The 13,434-nt window shown below is 38.4% G+C and overlaps 1 protein-coding gene across 1 annotated transcript; it reads right to left on the reverse strand.

Annotated features, from left to right (window-relative positions):
• Positions 1–432: 432 nt before the first annotated feature.
• LOC148117439 (endogenous retrovirus group K member 25 Env polyprotein-like) lies at positions 433–8,389 on the reverse strand. The gene is made up of 2 exons (XM_087902844.1): positions 8,224–8,389; positions 433–3,368 (listed from the first exon to the last, which is right to left on the reverse strand). Exon 2 carries the CDS (start codon positions 3,365–3,367, stop codon positions 2,255–2,257), a length of 1,113 nt encoding a protein of 370 aa, XP_087758970.1. The 5' UTR covers position 3,368; positions 8,224–8,389; the 3' UTR covers positions 433–2,254.
• Between the last annotated feature and the right edge of the window lie 5,045 nt (positions 8,390–13,434).

Genomic DNA, 13,434 nt, shown 5'->3' on the forward strand with positions numbered 1-13,434 from the left:
TCTAATTGCTGAGGTGCCCCTTACAACTGAAAATCTCTCTTCCTCGGGGCGTCTTGTCCTTCAAGGTGGAACAATCCCTGTGGGCTGAATATTCCCAGGAGAGGGTCTTCTCTTGGCCCAGATGCACTTCTCAAATGATTGGTTCCACTCTACAGAGTGAGTTTTCATTGCGCGACCTCTCCCTGCAAGGCAAGCTTCACTTGAGGAGGGTCTTCTCCTGGACAGCTTACTCCTCTCAAATGAGTAGCTCTCCTCACCAGGGCTCCCTTTTTGAGGCAAAGACTTGCTGTGTCTTGACAGTTCGGTGAAGAGGATGCTCTCTTTAGAGAATTGCTACGGACCGGCTCAGGGGAGCCACTCAGACCATAGGGAATCAGGGCGAAGGCACATTAGAGATCAGGATATGGCGAGGAAAGCAACACACAGACACTCTCAATGTTGAGACATGCTGCTGCGATTTACTTACTTCAGTGCAGGATTATATATTTTTTACAATCAAAGAACTTGGCAAAGGCATACATCATCAAATCTTAAGACAGAAAAGAACAACATAAAATAATTTACAAAAAGAATCTTTGAAGATGCTTTGACTTGGGCACAAGGACTTTTGCTTTCTCACACTATACAAAACAAACTCTCTCCTCTTGCCTTCAAAGAGATCACTGCCCTTGAGCTAGACCATCTTTATCAGCTTGCAGGTGGCTGGTTGGTTTGAGCTAAGTGACCTTGTGTGCCTGAGTGAGAAAGAAAAAAGGCTACTATCTCCCTGGGAAAGCTTTCTGCTAGGAAAAATCTAATACATAGTCTTGAGTCTTTCTGAAGTTTACTTTATATCACTAACTTCAACTTTCCTCCCTTCTCAATTCTCAGGCTCAGATATTGTCAGTTTAGGCTAGGTCTTTCTCTTCTCACAAGAAAGGTTTCATAGGCCTTCTGTTTACAATTGCACATATTTCTCAGGCAAATGCCTAAAGCTTCTAAGATGTATCCTAGTAAAATTAACTCCTTTTGTTCCACATCATCAAGGAATTGTCCTAATGATGATTCTGGCAATTTCAGAACTGGCTACTTTTTTAAGGCTTTGATTAACAGCGGAGCAGAATTCAAAAATGTCCTTAGCAGTCTTGTTTGTATCCGCAACTGCCTGGAATAGTCTGATCTATTGGTAATCTGTAAGAATCACAAAGAACACATAGACAAAGGAAAAGACACACATATGGCTCCAAGGACAGCCAGGTTGAGTCAATACAAATGGCAACTCAGGTAGCTTTACACCACAACTGGTTACCAGGGACCCGCCTGGAACACACAGCTCCTGGAAGCACAAATCCCAATCCTGCTGGCAATATTGGCCCATCAAGTCAGCTTTTCTGCTACACTGGCGAGACAGCCGTGGATGTAGCAGGTCCCCGTTTTTTATTTTTAAAATGCAACTCGAACACCTCCTGTTTCACTTGGGCCATTGACTTGAAAAGACACTTAAGGAGACAAGGGAATAGAAAAATCACCAACAGTACTAATAAAATGACTATTCCAATGAGGACAAAATACTGCACCCAATTTAATGGATTCAAAGCCTTAATTCCTGACTCAATTTTATTAGCCAAATCTTGTAGACCTCCTAGTTGTAAATGAGCTTGGCTAATAGCAGAAATATCTTGTTGTAATGCAGTTAAATCATATGTGATGTTATTATCTCGCCAAACACCCTGTATATGTGCCTTCACTTTGTCCCATGGCTCTGAATAATTATAAGTCAGTGGTGTGACACAAATTGCTTTAAAGCTTCCATGACAACGTGTGGATAGAGTAGTTTTCAAATTAGCAATGTCCTGTCCAAGAGCAAGGACCACTTCTTCTAATACATTAATTTTTGCTTCCAATTCATTGTCAATTGCTGCCTGTCTCAGTAATGCAGATGTAATGTTCTTATTTAATGTATTCACATAATGAGCAGTATGAATCTCTTGAACTAATGCTGTTGTAGCTACAGCGAAAGTGGTGAGTATTGATATTAATGCTGCTATGCCTAAAATAAGTGTGACCACAAACCTCTTAGGCCGTACCAAATCTCTTAATGTATTCAAAACTTGCAATGCGGGGTTATCGTACCAAGGATCATTTCCCAGCTCCACAGGTAACATAACAAAAGGTGGACGTCTAACAACAAGCAAAACATTCAAATCTTTTGGTTCAGCTGAAGTAATGCAATTAGTAAGTTTACAAGAATGACAAACAACTTGATAGGACTTGTTCACTTTGGTAATATAACAAAAGCAGTTTGAGCTAATAACAATGCATTAGGATAAGAAATACATGCCCTGAGTCCTATAGGCTCAGACTTAGTATGATTAGGTCTTTTTTCCTGAAATATATTAGCTGCAGCAAGCAATCTGAACAGGCCAGAGTGCTTTCTAGTAATATTCCCTTCTTTAGCAAACCATGTAGGCTCAACAAAACCTGGAGAAAACCATCTTCGTAAGGGCTCTCCTACCCTTACGTATTTATAGGGATGAAATTTCTCTTGATGAGTGTTTATATGATTTTCATAAAAATACTGTTGACTTGAAGATATAGAATAATCCCAAATTTCATAAGAGGAATCTTTAGGCTGATATTTAGTGACTGTATTTGGAAAGCCACAAGTTAGCCATGTAGGGAACTTATTAATAGCTGAATCCCAAAATTGATCCTTATCCCGATATTTTTGAATACATGGTTCAATAGGCATAGATGAGACCTGTTCAAACTTTTCTGTATAATTATATTCACCTAAGGTCTGCATCTGAATTTCCCAAATCCATCTCTTACCAATATTTTCCTTATCTGGGCTGTCAGTAAGAAAAGTTCTATAGCTTGAACTTAAGCAAAATCTTGGTACCTTTCCAGAAAGTGTAATGCAAATAGGCAAGGAATCAGAATGTCCCTCAAAGGTTATTAACGAGGACGAACTACTTCTTGCGTCAGAGTCCTGAGCACCTCCCAGTCTCCTAGTATCATTAGTTAAAATCCTGATGGGCTCTTGATCTAGCCAACCAACAGGTTGTAAAACTGGGGGATTAGGAACATAGGCCCAATAAGCCATTCCCTGTACTGTAGGGGGAGCAGATATTAAGGCTAAGAAAGCAAGAAAGTACAGGCTGGGTTTCAGGGGTTTTCCCTGCTGAATAAGCAGTCTTCTAGCTTCTTTGACAAGGCATCTGATTTTCGTCCAGGTGATTTCCGAAGCCTGTGACCGAGTTGCCTTCATTTTCCTCATTTGACACATCAGATATCTCGTCTGTCTCCATTGCCTCTTCCTTTTTCGCCTCCTCTCCTGGTGTCGGCCGGACGAGTCTGTCTGGTATCCAGATGGAGGAGTTGGCATCCTGTGGAAACACACAAGCATACCCTCGTCCAAATATTATTAAAACGTCTGGTCCTCTCCATTGGCCAGACAGCAGATCTTTCCATAGGACTTTTGGCAAAACAGAGTTAGACTCACAGGTCCAATGCACCATTGCAGGTGTTAATCTTTTATCATTAGTATTTAAATGACTTAATACAAATAAGGTATGTGATAATAAATGATGAGGAGCAAAATATTCATGTGCTCTTTTAAAAATTACCTGGCCCTAAGGGCTATATGGGATGCTTGTAATATGTACAATGTGTCATTGTGCACAAAAAGTTTCAAAAGCTTTAGAAACATAAGTAGAACCATTATGACTGTAAAGAAGTTATCATTATAATTGGTTAATAATTGTAACATTATTATGAAAAACATCCTAAGGAATTTCTTCTGTCCCTTTGAAAATAAGGGGTGAGGGTCTTATATTTCCCCAAACCTCCTGATCTTAAGGATCAGCTCAATCATAAGCTAGCTTTGTTAACTTTGGGTTTTTAATATATCTCTTTTGACTTAGCATTTTAACCAGGGATAATTGGGCGATGTATTCTTTTAACTGCTTCCAGCTGACTTTGGGGCGACGTTGTCAAGGGTTAACAAAGGTAAAATGCTAGTCAAAAAGAGAAAATTTTAGAAACATTTGGTTCGTGAACTGTGTCGAAGAGCCAGGGGGCATTCACATCGGCTAGACTGGTCCACATCAGTTTTTAGGAAGTCCATGGTCCACAGTCATTTAGAGCAAGTTGTAGGCAGCAATTAATGCTTGTTTGTGTCTGCCAACCAAGGAGAAACCTGTAGAGACAAATTTATACTAGGAACAGAATTTAATACATTTAAAATTTTTAGGCCCATTATTTGTCTTTATCTGTAAATGCATTTCCATGATTTGAAAACATAAAGTGAGATATTGAATAACATTCTTAATAGCTTCTCCTGTGTGTGCTGAGGCAACTATAGAAAAGTATCAACAGTCATATGCATATAGCATAACCTTCCAAAGGAGAGTACATGTGTTACATCCATTTGTCAAATTTTTAGAGAGAGTAGATCCCGTGGATTTATTCCAATGCTGGGTGGATGTTGATGAGCAAGATTATCTGTCGAGCAATCTGCTCGAGAGAGATGAAATTTTTGTTATAATGCTTTAGCATTGACATGAAAAGCTTTATGAAAAGCTCTCGCCTTCTCCAAGGAAGAACTCATGAATATATATATATATATATATATTCCATTTTAGTCCATTGATCAATTATATTATTTCCTTCATTCAAAGGTCCTGACAGAGCTGTATGGACTTTCATATGTTGAATGTAAAAACAATTTCTTCTCTGCCAAATTAAATGTTGCAATTGCTGAAATAAAAGGCACATAGGGCTGGAACTTTTAATAGGTCCAGCTACTTCTAAAATTCTGAGGGTATTAACATCTATAGAATCTGATATTAGATTAAATGTTGTCTTTGATTCGTCTGTAAATACATTTGGGGCCATGGAAATAGGCTGTGATAATGTTATTTTAGGAGATATTACAGGATGCTCCTTAAAATAACATCTAAGTCAATTTATATCATCTAACAACTTTTGAAAATCCTTCAAGATCTTTAAATTATTTTTTCTCAATTTTACCTTTTGTAGAATAATTTGCTTCTCACAAATTCATGCTCCTAGATAATTTATGATTTTATCCTTTTTGTACCTATTTTCTTGCAGACTTTGAAAGATTGGGTATGCTGATCGTGGCTCAGTTCTCACCTCTTTCTAAACGCTTAGATAAAATATGCTTTCAGAGCTGCCCTGACCTCCTCCCACATAAGGTGGAAGGGTGGAGGGTGTTATGGGGCAAAGCATCAGCGCTTTTAAACCTCCTTTCTCCTTTTTTCTCATCCTTTTTCTCAGTTTTACCTTTTTAAATTTGCTTACAATTGCTTGCAGTTGCTTATCTGACTCTTTTAACTCAGAAAGGTCCGGGTACAACTCTCCCCATTCCTGATGATTCCTTTTACTGCTTGTCTTTTCTGATTTTTTTGATCTTTCCTCTTGCAACATTTCCAGCGCTGCCTGTCCATTTTCTCCTGCTTTACTGTAATATAGATTCTCCAGACAGCCTCTAATTAGCTTCCAAATTGACTTGACCTCTCCCTTAAGGATCCAAACTGCCCTTGCTCTCATTTATTCCTCAAAACTTTATTAGGTAAATTAACATAAAGTAGCAGTAATAGTTGAGCAATTCTTTGTCCCTTGTGGATCTGAATAGTTTCAGATAATGGTTTCACCATGACCTTAATGTCATTTTCTATGTCTGCATCTATGGCACCTGACACAACCTTAAAATTCTTTTGATAGTTGAAACTTTTTCCTATAATAAGTCCCACAGTTTGTGGCAACAATGTTCCTTTCATTGATGTAGGTACTAAGGAAATGCCATCCCATTTAGAAAGAAACATATCCTTTGAGCTAGCCAAATCAAGGCCAGCACTACCTGGTGTTGCTCTAGGCAACTCATGTATGATAAACTCTGGAGCATCAGGTTTTAAATTCCTGGCTCTGATTCCTTAACTGATTTTTCCTTTCCCTTAAGGATCCCTTGCTTAAATGCAAAGTCTAGGTCTCTCCCCTCTTTTCCCACAATGACATCGAGAGACTTCCTGAAACGGCGAGCCAGGGTGCAATGGCAAAAAATTTCTTTTAAGTATTTTGTCTTATCTTCTAGATTCTTTAAACATAGCAGCTCATTAAGAGCTTAAAAATTGAGTGCAATTGATTAGCACCCATATTTAATTAATATTCCTTTTACTTTCGTTTTGTCGACTTGCGAAACTGTTTTTTACTCATTCCTTGTTTATGGAATGGGCAATAAATCTCCCGCTTTGATAGCGGCTGTTCCCCCTTCATTTCCAGGGAAAAGCAATTAACCCCCGCTTTGCCGAGGTTGCCTTCTCTCTATTTACAAAGAGAGCTATTAATGAATCCTGCTTTAACAGCAGACGCTTTCCTTTTACTTATAGGAAAAGCAATTAATCGTCCCTACTTTAGTCGTAGGATTCCCATTTACCTGAGAACTATTTTCCCCTGCTTTAATCACAGGATCCCCAGCTTACCTGAGGACTATTTCCCCTGCTGTTTGTTCATGGTCTGAACCAGGTCCTGACAGCAGGTGTTGCACTGGGGGGTCATCCTACCCAGTGGTCAGCATTGTTGTTATCCAGGTGGAGACATCTTGGTGTCCCATAATCTTCTTTGGAGACCTTAGGTCACTGTTAAAGTCTCAGAGTCTCTGTCTAATATATGCTTTTTAAACTTTATTTTAAATGCCATTTTATACAGATTTTTGAAGCATTTAGGGCTGTCCAGGTATCTCTGATTAGGCAAACTTTATTATTTTTATTAACTTATATTTTTAACAAACCAAAAGTATATACCATATCTTTGTTAGAGTAAACCTGTAAATTAATCATTTTTAGCAAAGACAATGGGGCTAAAACCTAAACATTAACAATACGAAACATTTTATAAGCATTTGTGTTTTATTTTTAAGACATGAAATTCTCAAAAACTGTATGAGTCAGAACATTTGAATATTTACTGCAAAGAATAACTGTCAAGATATTAGAAAGTCTTTACATAGAAAAACGACGAATCTTAAATATCATTTCTTTGCTGAATGTGGAGAAAGCATTATGTTAGCATAAACAATTAATCAATGATTATATTATTAAAGAAAAATGTACCCAAATCAATATTTGCTCAGAAAGTTATTTGGCAAAATATGGCAAAATTATATGATGTTCATAGGACAGAATTTTTGAGACCCTTACTCTGTTGAGTATACTCACCTCATATATTTTTTAATATCATAAAGCTACACAAGCATGCATAAAAGAAATAACCATGACCTTCTCACAAGATAAATCCTTTTAAAACCAGAATTGACCATTAAACATTCAGATATAAGAAATTATAACATTTTATATACCTTTTGTAATTTTTAGGTTTTGACTCCTTTCTCAATCTTTGTTTCATTGATTAAGCCAGACACTTTTAGACAAACCCCTTTTATTATTTTTATTTATTATCATTATTTTAGCCTTTTTGCCCTTGTGGGTTTTTAGATAATATAGAAACCTAATGTATCTTTAACATTTGTTTTTAAATTAATGTTTTTTAAAGTTACAAGTTGATATAATTTAAAACTTTTTATAAGCAGTATTAGGACAGGAAAGAGTTAAGAGAAGAAACTGCTGGCCAGCGGAAGAAACCTTGAGTGTTATCACAGTGAAAAACTTAACTCAGAAAAAAGAAGAAGCATAGAAAATGTCCTTTAGCTGCTAATACCTTTTTAAAATTCCATATTAACTTTTCTCTGATCATAATTTTAGACTTTTTATTTTATATTTGCCTGGTTTTTATTTCTATTTTTATGTTTATTTTTATTCTTATCTAAGAGCGTTCCATCCTTATGGAACTTAGATTTACATTCATTCTTCCAGTGCTTTCCCTTTTTGCATCGGGGACAAAGTCCGGGAGTTCCCCTTTGCCCTGCTCCCCTGGACCTCCTGCAGTCTTTCTGCATGTGCCCAGGTTTCCCACAATTATAACAAGTGAGAGATGAGGAGTCTCTTACACCTCCTCCATTGGCGCTGAATTTCCAACCCTTCATTGCTGCAGCATAGACCATCCTTAGGACTATGTCTGGTGAGGCATCTCTCATAGATTGCCCCATAGCTCCTCAGATTACTTACACTGTGACCGGCAAATCTTCTGGCAGGACTGCAGCTCCCTGGTAAGAGCCGTTCCTGAAAACTAATAAAAGGAAAAGAAAGAAAAGAGAAAGATTACCTGTCCTTCAAGTCCCTGTTCGGGCGCCACCTGCTACGGACCGGCTCAGGGGAGCCACTCAGACCATTGGGAATCAGGGCGCAGGCACATTAGAGATCAGGATATGGCGAGGAAAGCGACACACAGACACTCTCAATGTTGAGACATGCTGCTGCGATTTACTTACATCAGTGCAGGATTATATATTTTTTACAATCAAAGAACTTGGCAAAGGCATACATCATCAAATCTTAAGACAGAAAAGAACAGCATAAAATAATTTACAAAAAGAATCTTTGAAGATGCTTTGACTTGGGCACAAGGACTTTTGCTTTCTCACACTATACAAAACAAACTCTCTCCTCTTGCCTTCAAAGAGATCACTGCCCTTGAGCTAGACCATCTTTATCAGCTTGCAGGTGGCTGGTTGGTTTGAGCTAAGTGACCTTGTGTGCCTGAGTGAGAAAGAAAAAAGGCTACTATCTCCCTGGGAAAGCTTTCTGCTAGGAAAATTCTAATACATAGTCTTGAGTCTTTCTGAAGTTTACTTTATATCACTAACTTCAACTTTCCTCCCTTCTCAATTCTCAGGCTCAGATATTGTCAGTTTAGGCTAGGTCTTTCTCTTCTCACAAGAAAGGTTTCATAGGCCTTCTGTTTACAATTGCACATATTTCTCAGGCAAATGCCTAAAGCTTCTAAGATGTATCCTAGTAAAATTAACTCCTTTTGTTCCACATCATCAAGGAATTGTCCTAATGATGATTCTGGCAATTTCAGAACTGGCTACTTTTTTAAGGCTTTGATTAACAGCAGAGCAGAATTCAAAAATGTCCTTAGCAGTCTTGTTTGTATCCGCAACTGCCTGGAATAGCCTGATCTATTGGTAATCTGTAAGAATCACAAAGAACACATAGACAAAGGAAAAGACAAACATATGGCTCCAAGGACAGCCAGGTTGAGTCAATACAAATGGCAACTCAGGTAGCTTTACACCACAACTGGTTACCAGCGACCCACCTGGAACACACAGCTCCTGGAAGCACAAATCCCAATCCTGCTGGCAATATTGGCCCATCCAGTCAACATTTCTGCTACACTGGCGAGACAGCCGTGGATGTAGCACGGAATTACCCTCCTCCTTTCAATATCCCTTCTCGGAGCATGACTTTTGATAGGATGAACAGTCCTCCTTGCAAGGCGATATTCACCAACAGATATTCCTCTCTTCCAGGGGTAACCGCACTGTTATGAGTAACCCTCCTATGCAGCGTACTTTTTTCTGAGGCAATGCCTGAAGTTATCTCCTTCCTTATAATGTCCATCACGAGGATGAGGTCCTTTCTTTCATAACTCATTTAATTTATACTAATGAATTCACACATTTTCTACTACCTATTTATATGGCAAAATGGACTGGGAACACAACAAAGAATTCTATAGTCTGAATTAGTTCGAAAACGAGGATCATATCTTCTGATTTAGTTCTTTTTTTAAGGACTTCAGAAGAGCTTCACACTGCATGTTCAACTGCCAGCACTAAGTTTGGTTTCTCTGGAAACTAGCTGTACACAAATATCATCTTGGGGATGGGCTTAAGCCCTTTGGCCTATAGAGAGTCCTATGCAAATTATCCGATGTTCCACAGCTAAATGATTGGACCACTACTCTGATGTCATAGTGGAGGCAGGTGGTTTGTGGGGGTGGGACGTTTCTAAAGGCCAGGCTGTCCTGAAGCACACACAGATCCCCAAGTTAATGCTTCTCCAGGACTAGCATTAAGGCATGCACAACCTGAACAACTCTCTTGATTAATATGTCCTCCTTCCTCTGACGCAATCTTTGCCAAAATTACTTGGACCCTTCTCTTCAATCCATGAATACGAGTGTGTGGAGGAGCTCTGAGATGAAGGGCACTACAGCTCAGATGGTTAAAAAGAAATGGGTGTCATCGCCAGCCTGTCGCCACTGAGGAAGAATAGGTTTCTTTTCAATCACTTTTTTTTTCATTGCCTCCATATTTGGTAAACTCTGAACATGGCAATGAGTTCATTTCCATTCACCCAGAGAATGTAAAGATGATTAATTAATCTATTAATCTGTGTATAAGAAAAATAAAAACATAGTCCGAATTCAGAAAGCTGGGAAAAGATATAAGATATAAATTGTTATCATAACTGGGAGGAGAGCAGAGAAAAATGTAGAGCACAATAAAAATAAATGAAAAACTTACTGATACCATGCAATGCTAATTTGAGTGTGGGAAACATACTACACATTATTGGTGAAAATTGAAATACATATAAGGATTGTCTTGGATAACTTGAAAAAATATATCTAATTTTTAAATGTAATTGTATTTGATACAGGTTTTTAAGATATTAAAATACATGTACATCTCTACAAGTATGTTTAAAGCTTAGAATATTATAAATAAGCTTATGGTCCATCTTTAAAGAAAGATAATTGAGACTACTATCTTTGGCTGTGAAATACTACAGTATCACTCTGAATTAAATGTATTTCCATAAAGAAAACAAATTACAAGCCTACCAAGCTAGAGAGGCTATTTAGGTATCTCACCAAATACACTTTAAAACTAAAACCTTATGGGCAAAACTAAGCTTACTATTGGTCAAAGTGATGATTGTAATAGGAAACTATTACTGTCGCTTGAGATCAGAAAAAATTACATGAACCAAGAAAACACACAGATAAAATAGACAATTTAAAGTTACTTTTTGGAGATTTCATGAACTACTTTCAGTAGTAGTAAGGACCACAGAGACAATAGAACAGTGAGATAAAAGACTTAAACAGCACTACAAAGAAAATAGTCTTAGAAATACATCTACACTACATTCCACACAAGACTAGCAGCACAGACATTCTTCTCAGGTCAATGTAGAACGTTCTCCATGTTAAATCACAACCAGGAAAAAGAAAAAGAATAGAAAAGTGTAGAATTAACTACACACTTTAACCACGCTGGAATGTAGTTAGAAATCAATAACAAGCAAATTTAAGTAATTTAGAAAATTAGAATCTATCAAAAGTAAATACTGTTTCAATGTGTAAAATGAGGACTTTAAAACACAATTTCAAATATTTATAGAAAACACCACAAATAGTGATGAAGGCCTACAAGCACAGTCACTTGAACTGCTGAGGCAGGATAATTGAAAGTTAAACTACAGAGAGAAGCTGTTGGAAATGAAAAAGTCAAATGAAGACAAAATATATGAATATCTATACCATTACTGAATTAGTGATTAGGGATGATTTTCAACTATAAGTGTCTGCTTTAAAACTAAGGAAAAGGGGCTGGAGAGATGGTGCAGCTGTTTCAGGGCCTTGCTGTTCTTGCTAAACACCCAGTTTGGGTCTTACAGGACAAATACAGGTGTCACAACCATCTCAAGCTCTAGCTTCGAGGGATGTGATTCCTTTTCCTCTCTTGAAAAACCCATAGACACATGCTCAGACATAAAAGAATAACACACACACACACACACATACACACACACACAGATACACAAACACACACACATATTTAGAGAAAGATTTCAGGTCAGTAACCTGGCCTTTTGTCTCAAGACACTGGAATAAAGGAATACATAAGCCTAAAATAAACAAAATTATAATATATTGGAGATTTTAGTGAAAATTAATTAAAAAGAAAATAGCAAAACAGTACATAAAATGGATTTATCCCTTTACTAATGGTGGGAAACATTTTTGGAGAACAACAACACGTTTAATGTGTCCTCATGCACCCAAGTTTTGTCTTTCAGAACTGGGTGACCCTCCAATGTTGGGAGGCTTTTCTTCTAATGCTGACCTCTCCCTGGGTTGATGTTTCCCAGTTAAGTGTCCTGTGTTTGCAGAGTTTCCCCTAAACAATGAGTAACCCTCCTCTATAGGATAATTTTTTTTTGAAGCAATGCCTCCTTTTGTGGCAATATTTTTCCCTGGGACAGTTTTCCCTTTTCAGAGGTATGCTTTTAAAATGAATGACCCCCCTTTACAGGGCATTCTTGGATGGGGATATCTCTCCCTGCAAGGTGATCTTCACTTGCAGAGGATATTTTCCCTGCCATTCATTTTACCCCTCTCACATGAGTAGCCCAATTTTCAGTGTACCTTTGCTGAAGCGAAGCCTCGCTCTAAGATTGCATTTCACAGGAGTGGATCCTCTATTTGCAGAGTTACCCTTTCCAGATAATAGACCCTTTTTCCCATGGCAGCTTTTGATGGAGTGTCCTTAACCAACAGAGAGAGGTTACTCTAATTGCTGAGGTGCCCCTTCCAACTGAAAATCTCTCTTCCTCGGTGTGTCTTGTCCTTCAAGGTGGAACAATCCCTGTGGGCTGAATATTCCCAGGAGAGGGTCTTCTCTTGGCCCAGATGCACTTCTCAAATGATTGGTTCCACTCTACAGAGTGAGTTTTCATTGCGCGACCTCTCCCTGCAAGGCAAGCTTCACTTGAGGAGGGTCTTCTCCTGGACAACTTACTCCTCTCAAATGAGTAGCTCTCCTCACCAGGGCTCCCTTCTTGAGGCAAAGACTTGCTGTGTCTTGACAGTTCGGTGAAGAGGATGCTCTCTTTGCAGAATTACCCTCCTCCTTTCAATATCCCTTCTCGGAGCATGACTTTTGATAGGATGAACAGTCCTCCTTGCAAGGCGATATTCACCAACAGATATTCCTCTCTTCCAGGAGTAACCGCACTGTTATGAGTAACCCTCCTATGCAGCGTACTTTTTTCTGAGGCAATGCCTGAAGTTATCTCCTTCCTTATAATGTCCATCACGAGGATGAGGTCCTTTCTTTCATAACTCATTTAATTTATACTAATGAATTCAGACATGTTCTATTATCTATTTATATGGCGAAATGGACTGGGAACACAACAAAGAATTCTATAGTCTCAATTAGTTTGAAGACGAGGATCATATCTTCTGATTTAGTTCTTTTTTTAAGGACTTCAGAAGAGCTTCACACTGCATGTTCAACTGCCAGCACTAAGTTTGGTTTCTCTGGAAACTAGCTGTACACAAACATCATCTTGGGGATGGGCTTAAGCCCTTTGGCCAATAGATAGTCCTATGCAAATTATCCGATGTTCCACAGCTAAATGATTGGACCACTACTCTGATGTCATAGTGGAGGCAGGTGGTTTGTGGGGGTGGGGCGTTTCTAAAGCCCAGGCTGTCCTGAAGCACACACAG

Source organism: Myodes glareolus, chromosome X, assembly GCF_982192425.1.
Source record: "Myodes glareolus chromosome X, mMyoGla1.1, whole genome shotgun sequence".
NCBI lineage: Eukaryota > Metazoa > Chordata > Mammalia > Rodentia > Cricetidae > Myodes > Myodes glareolus.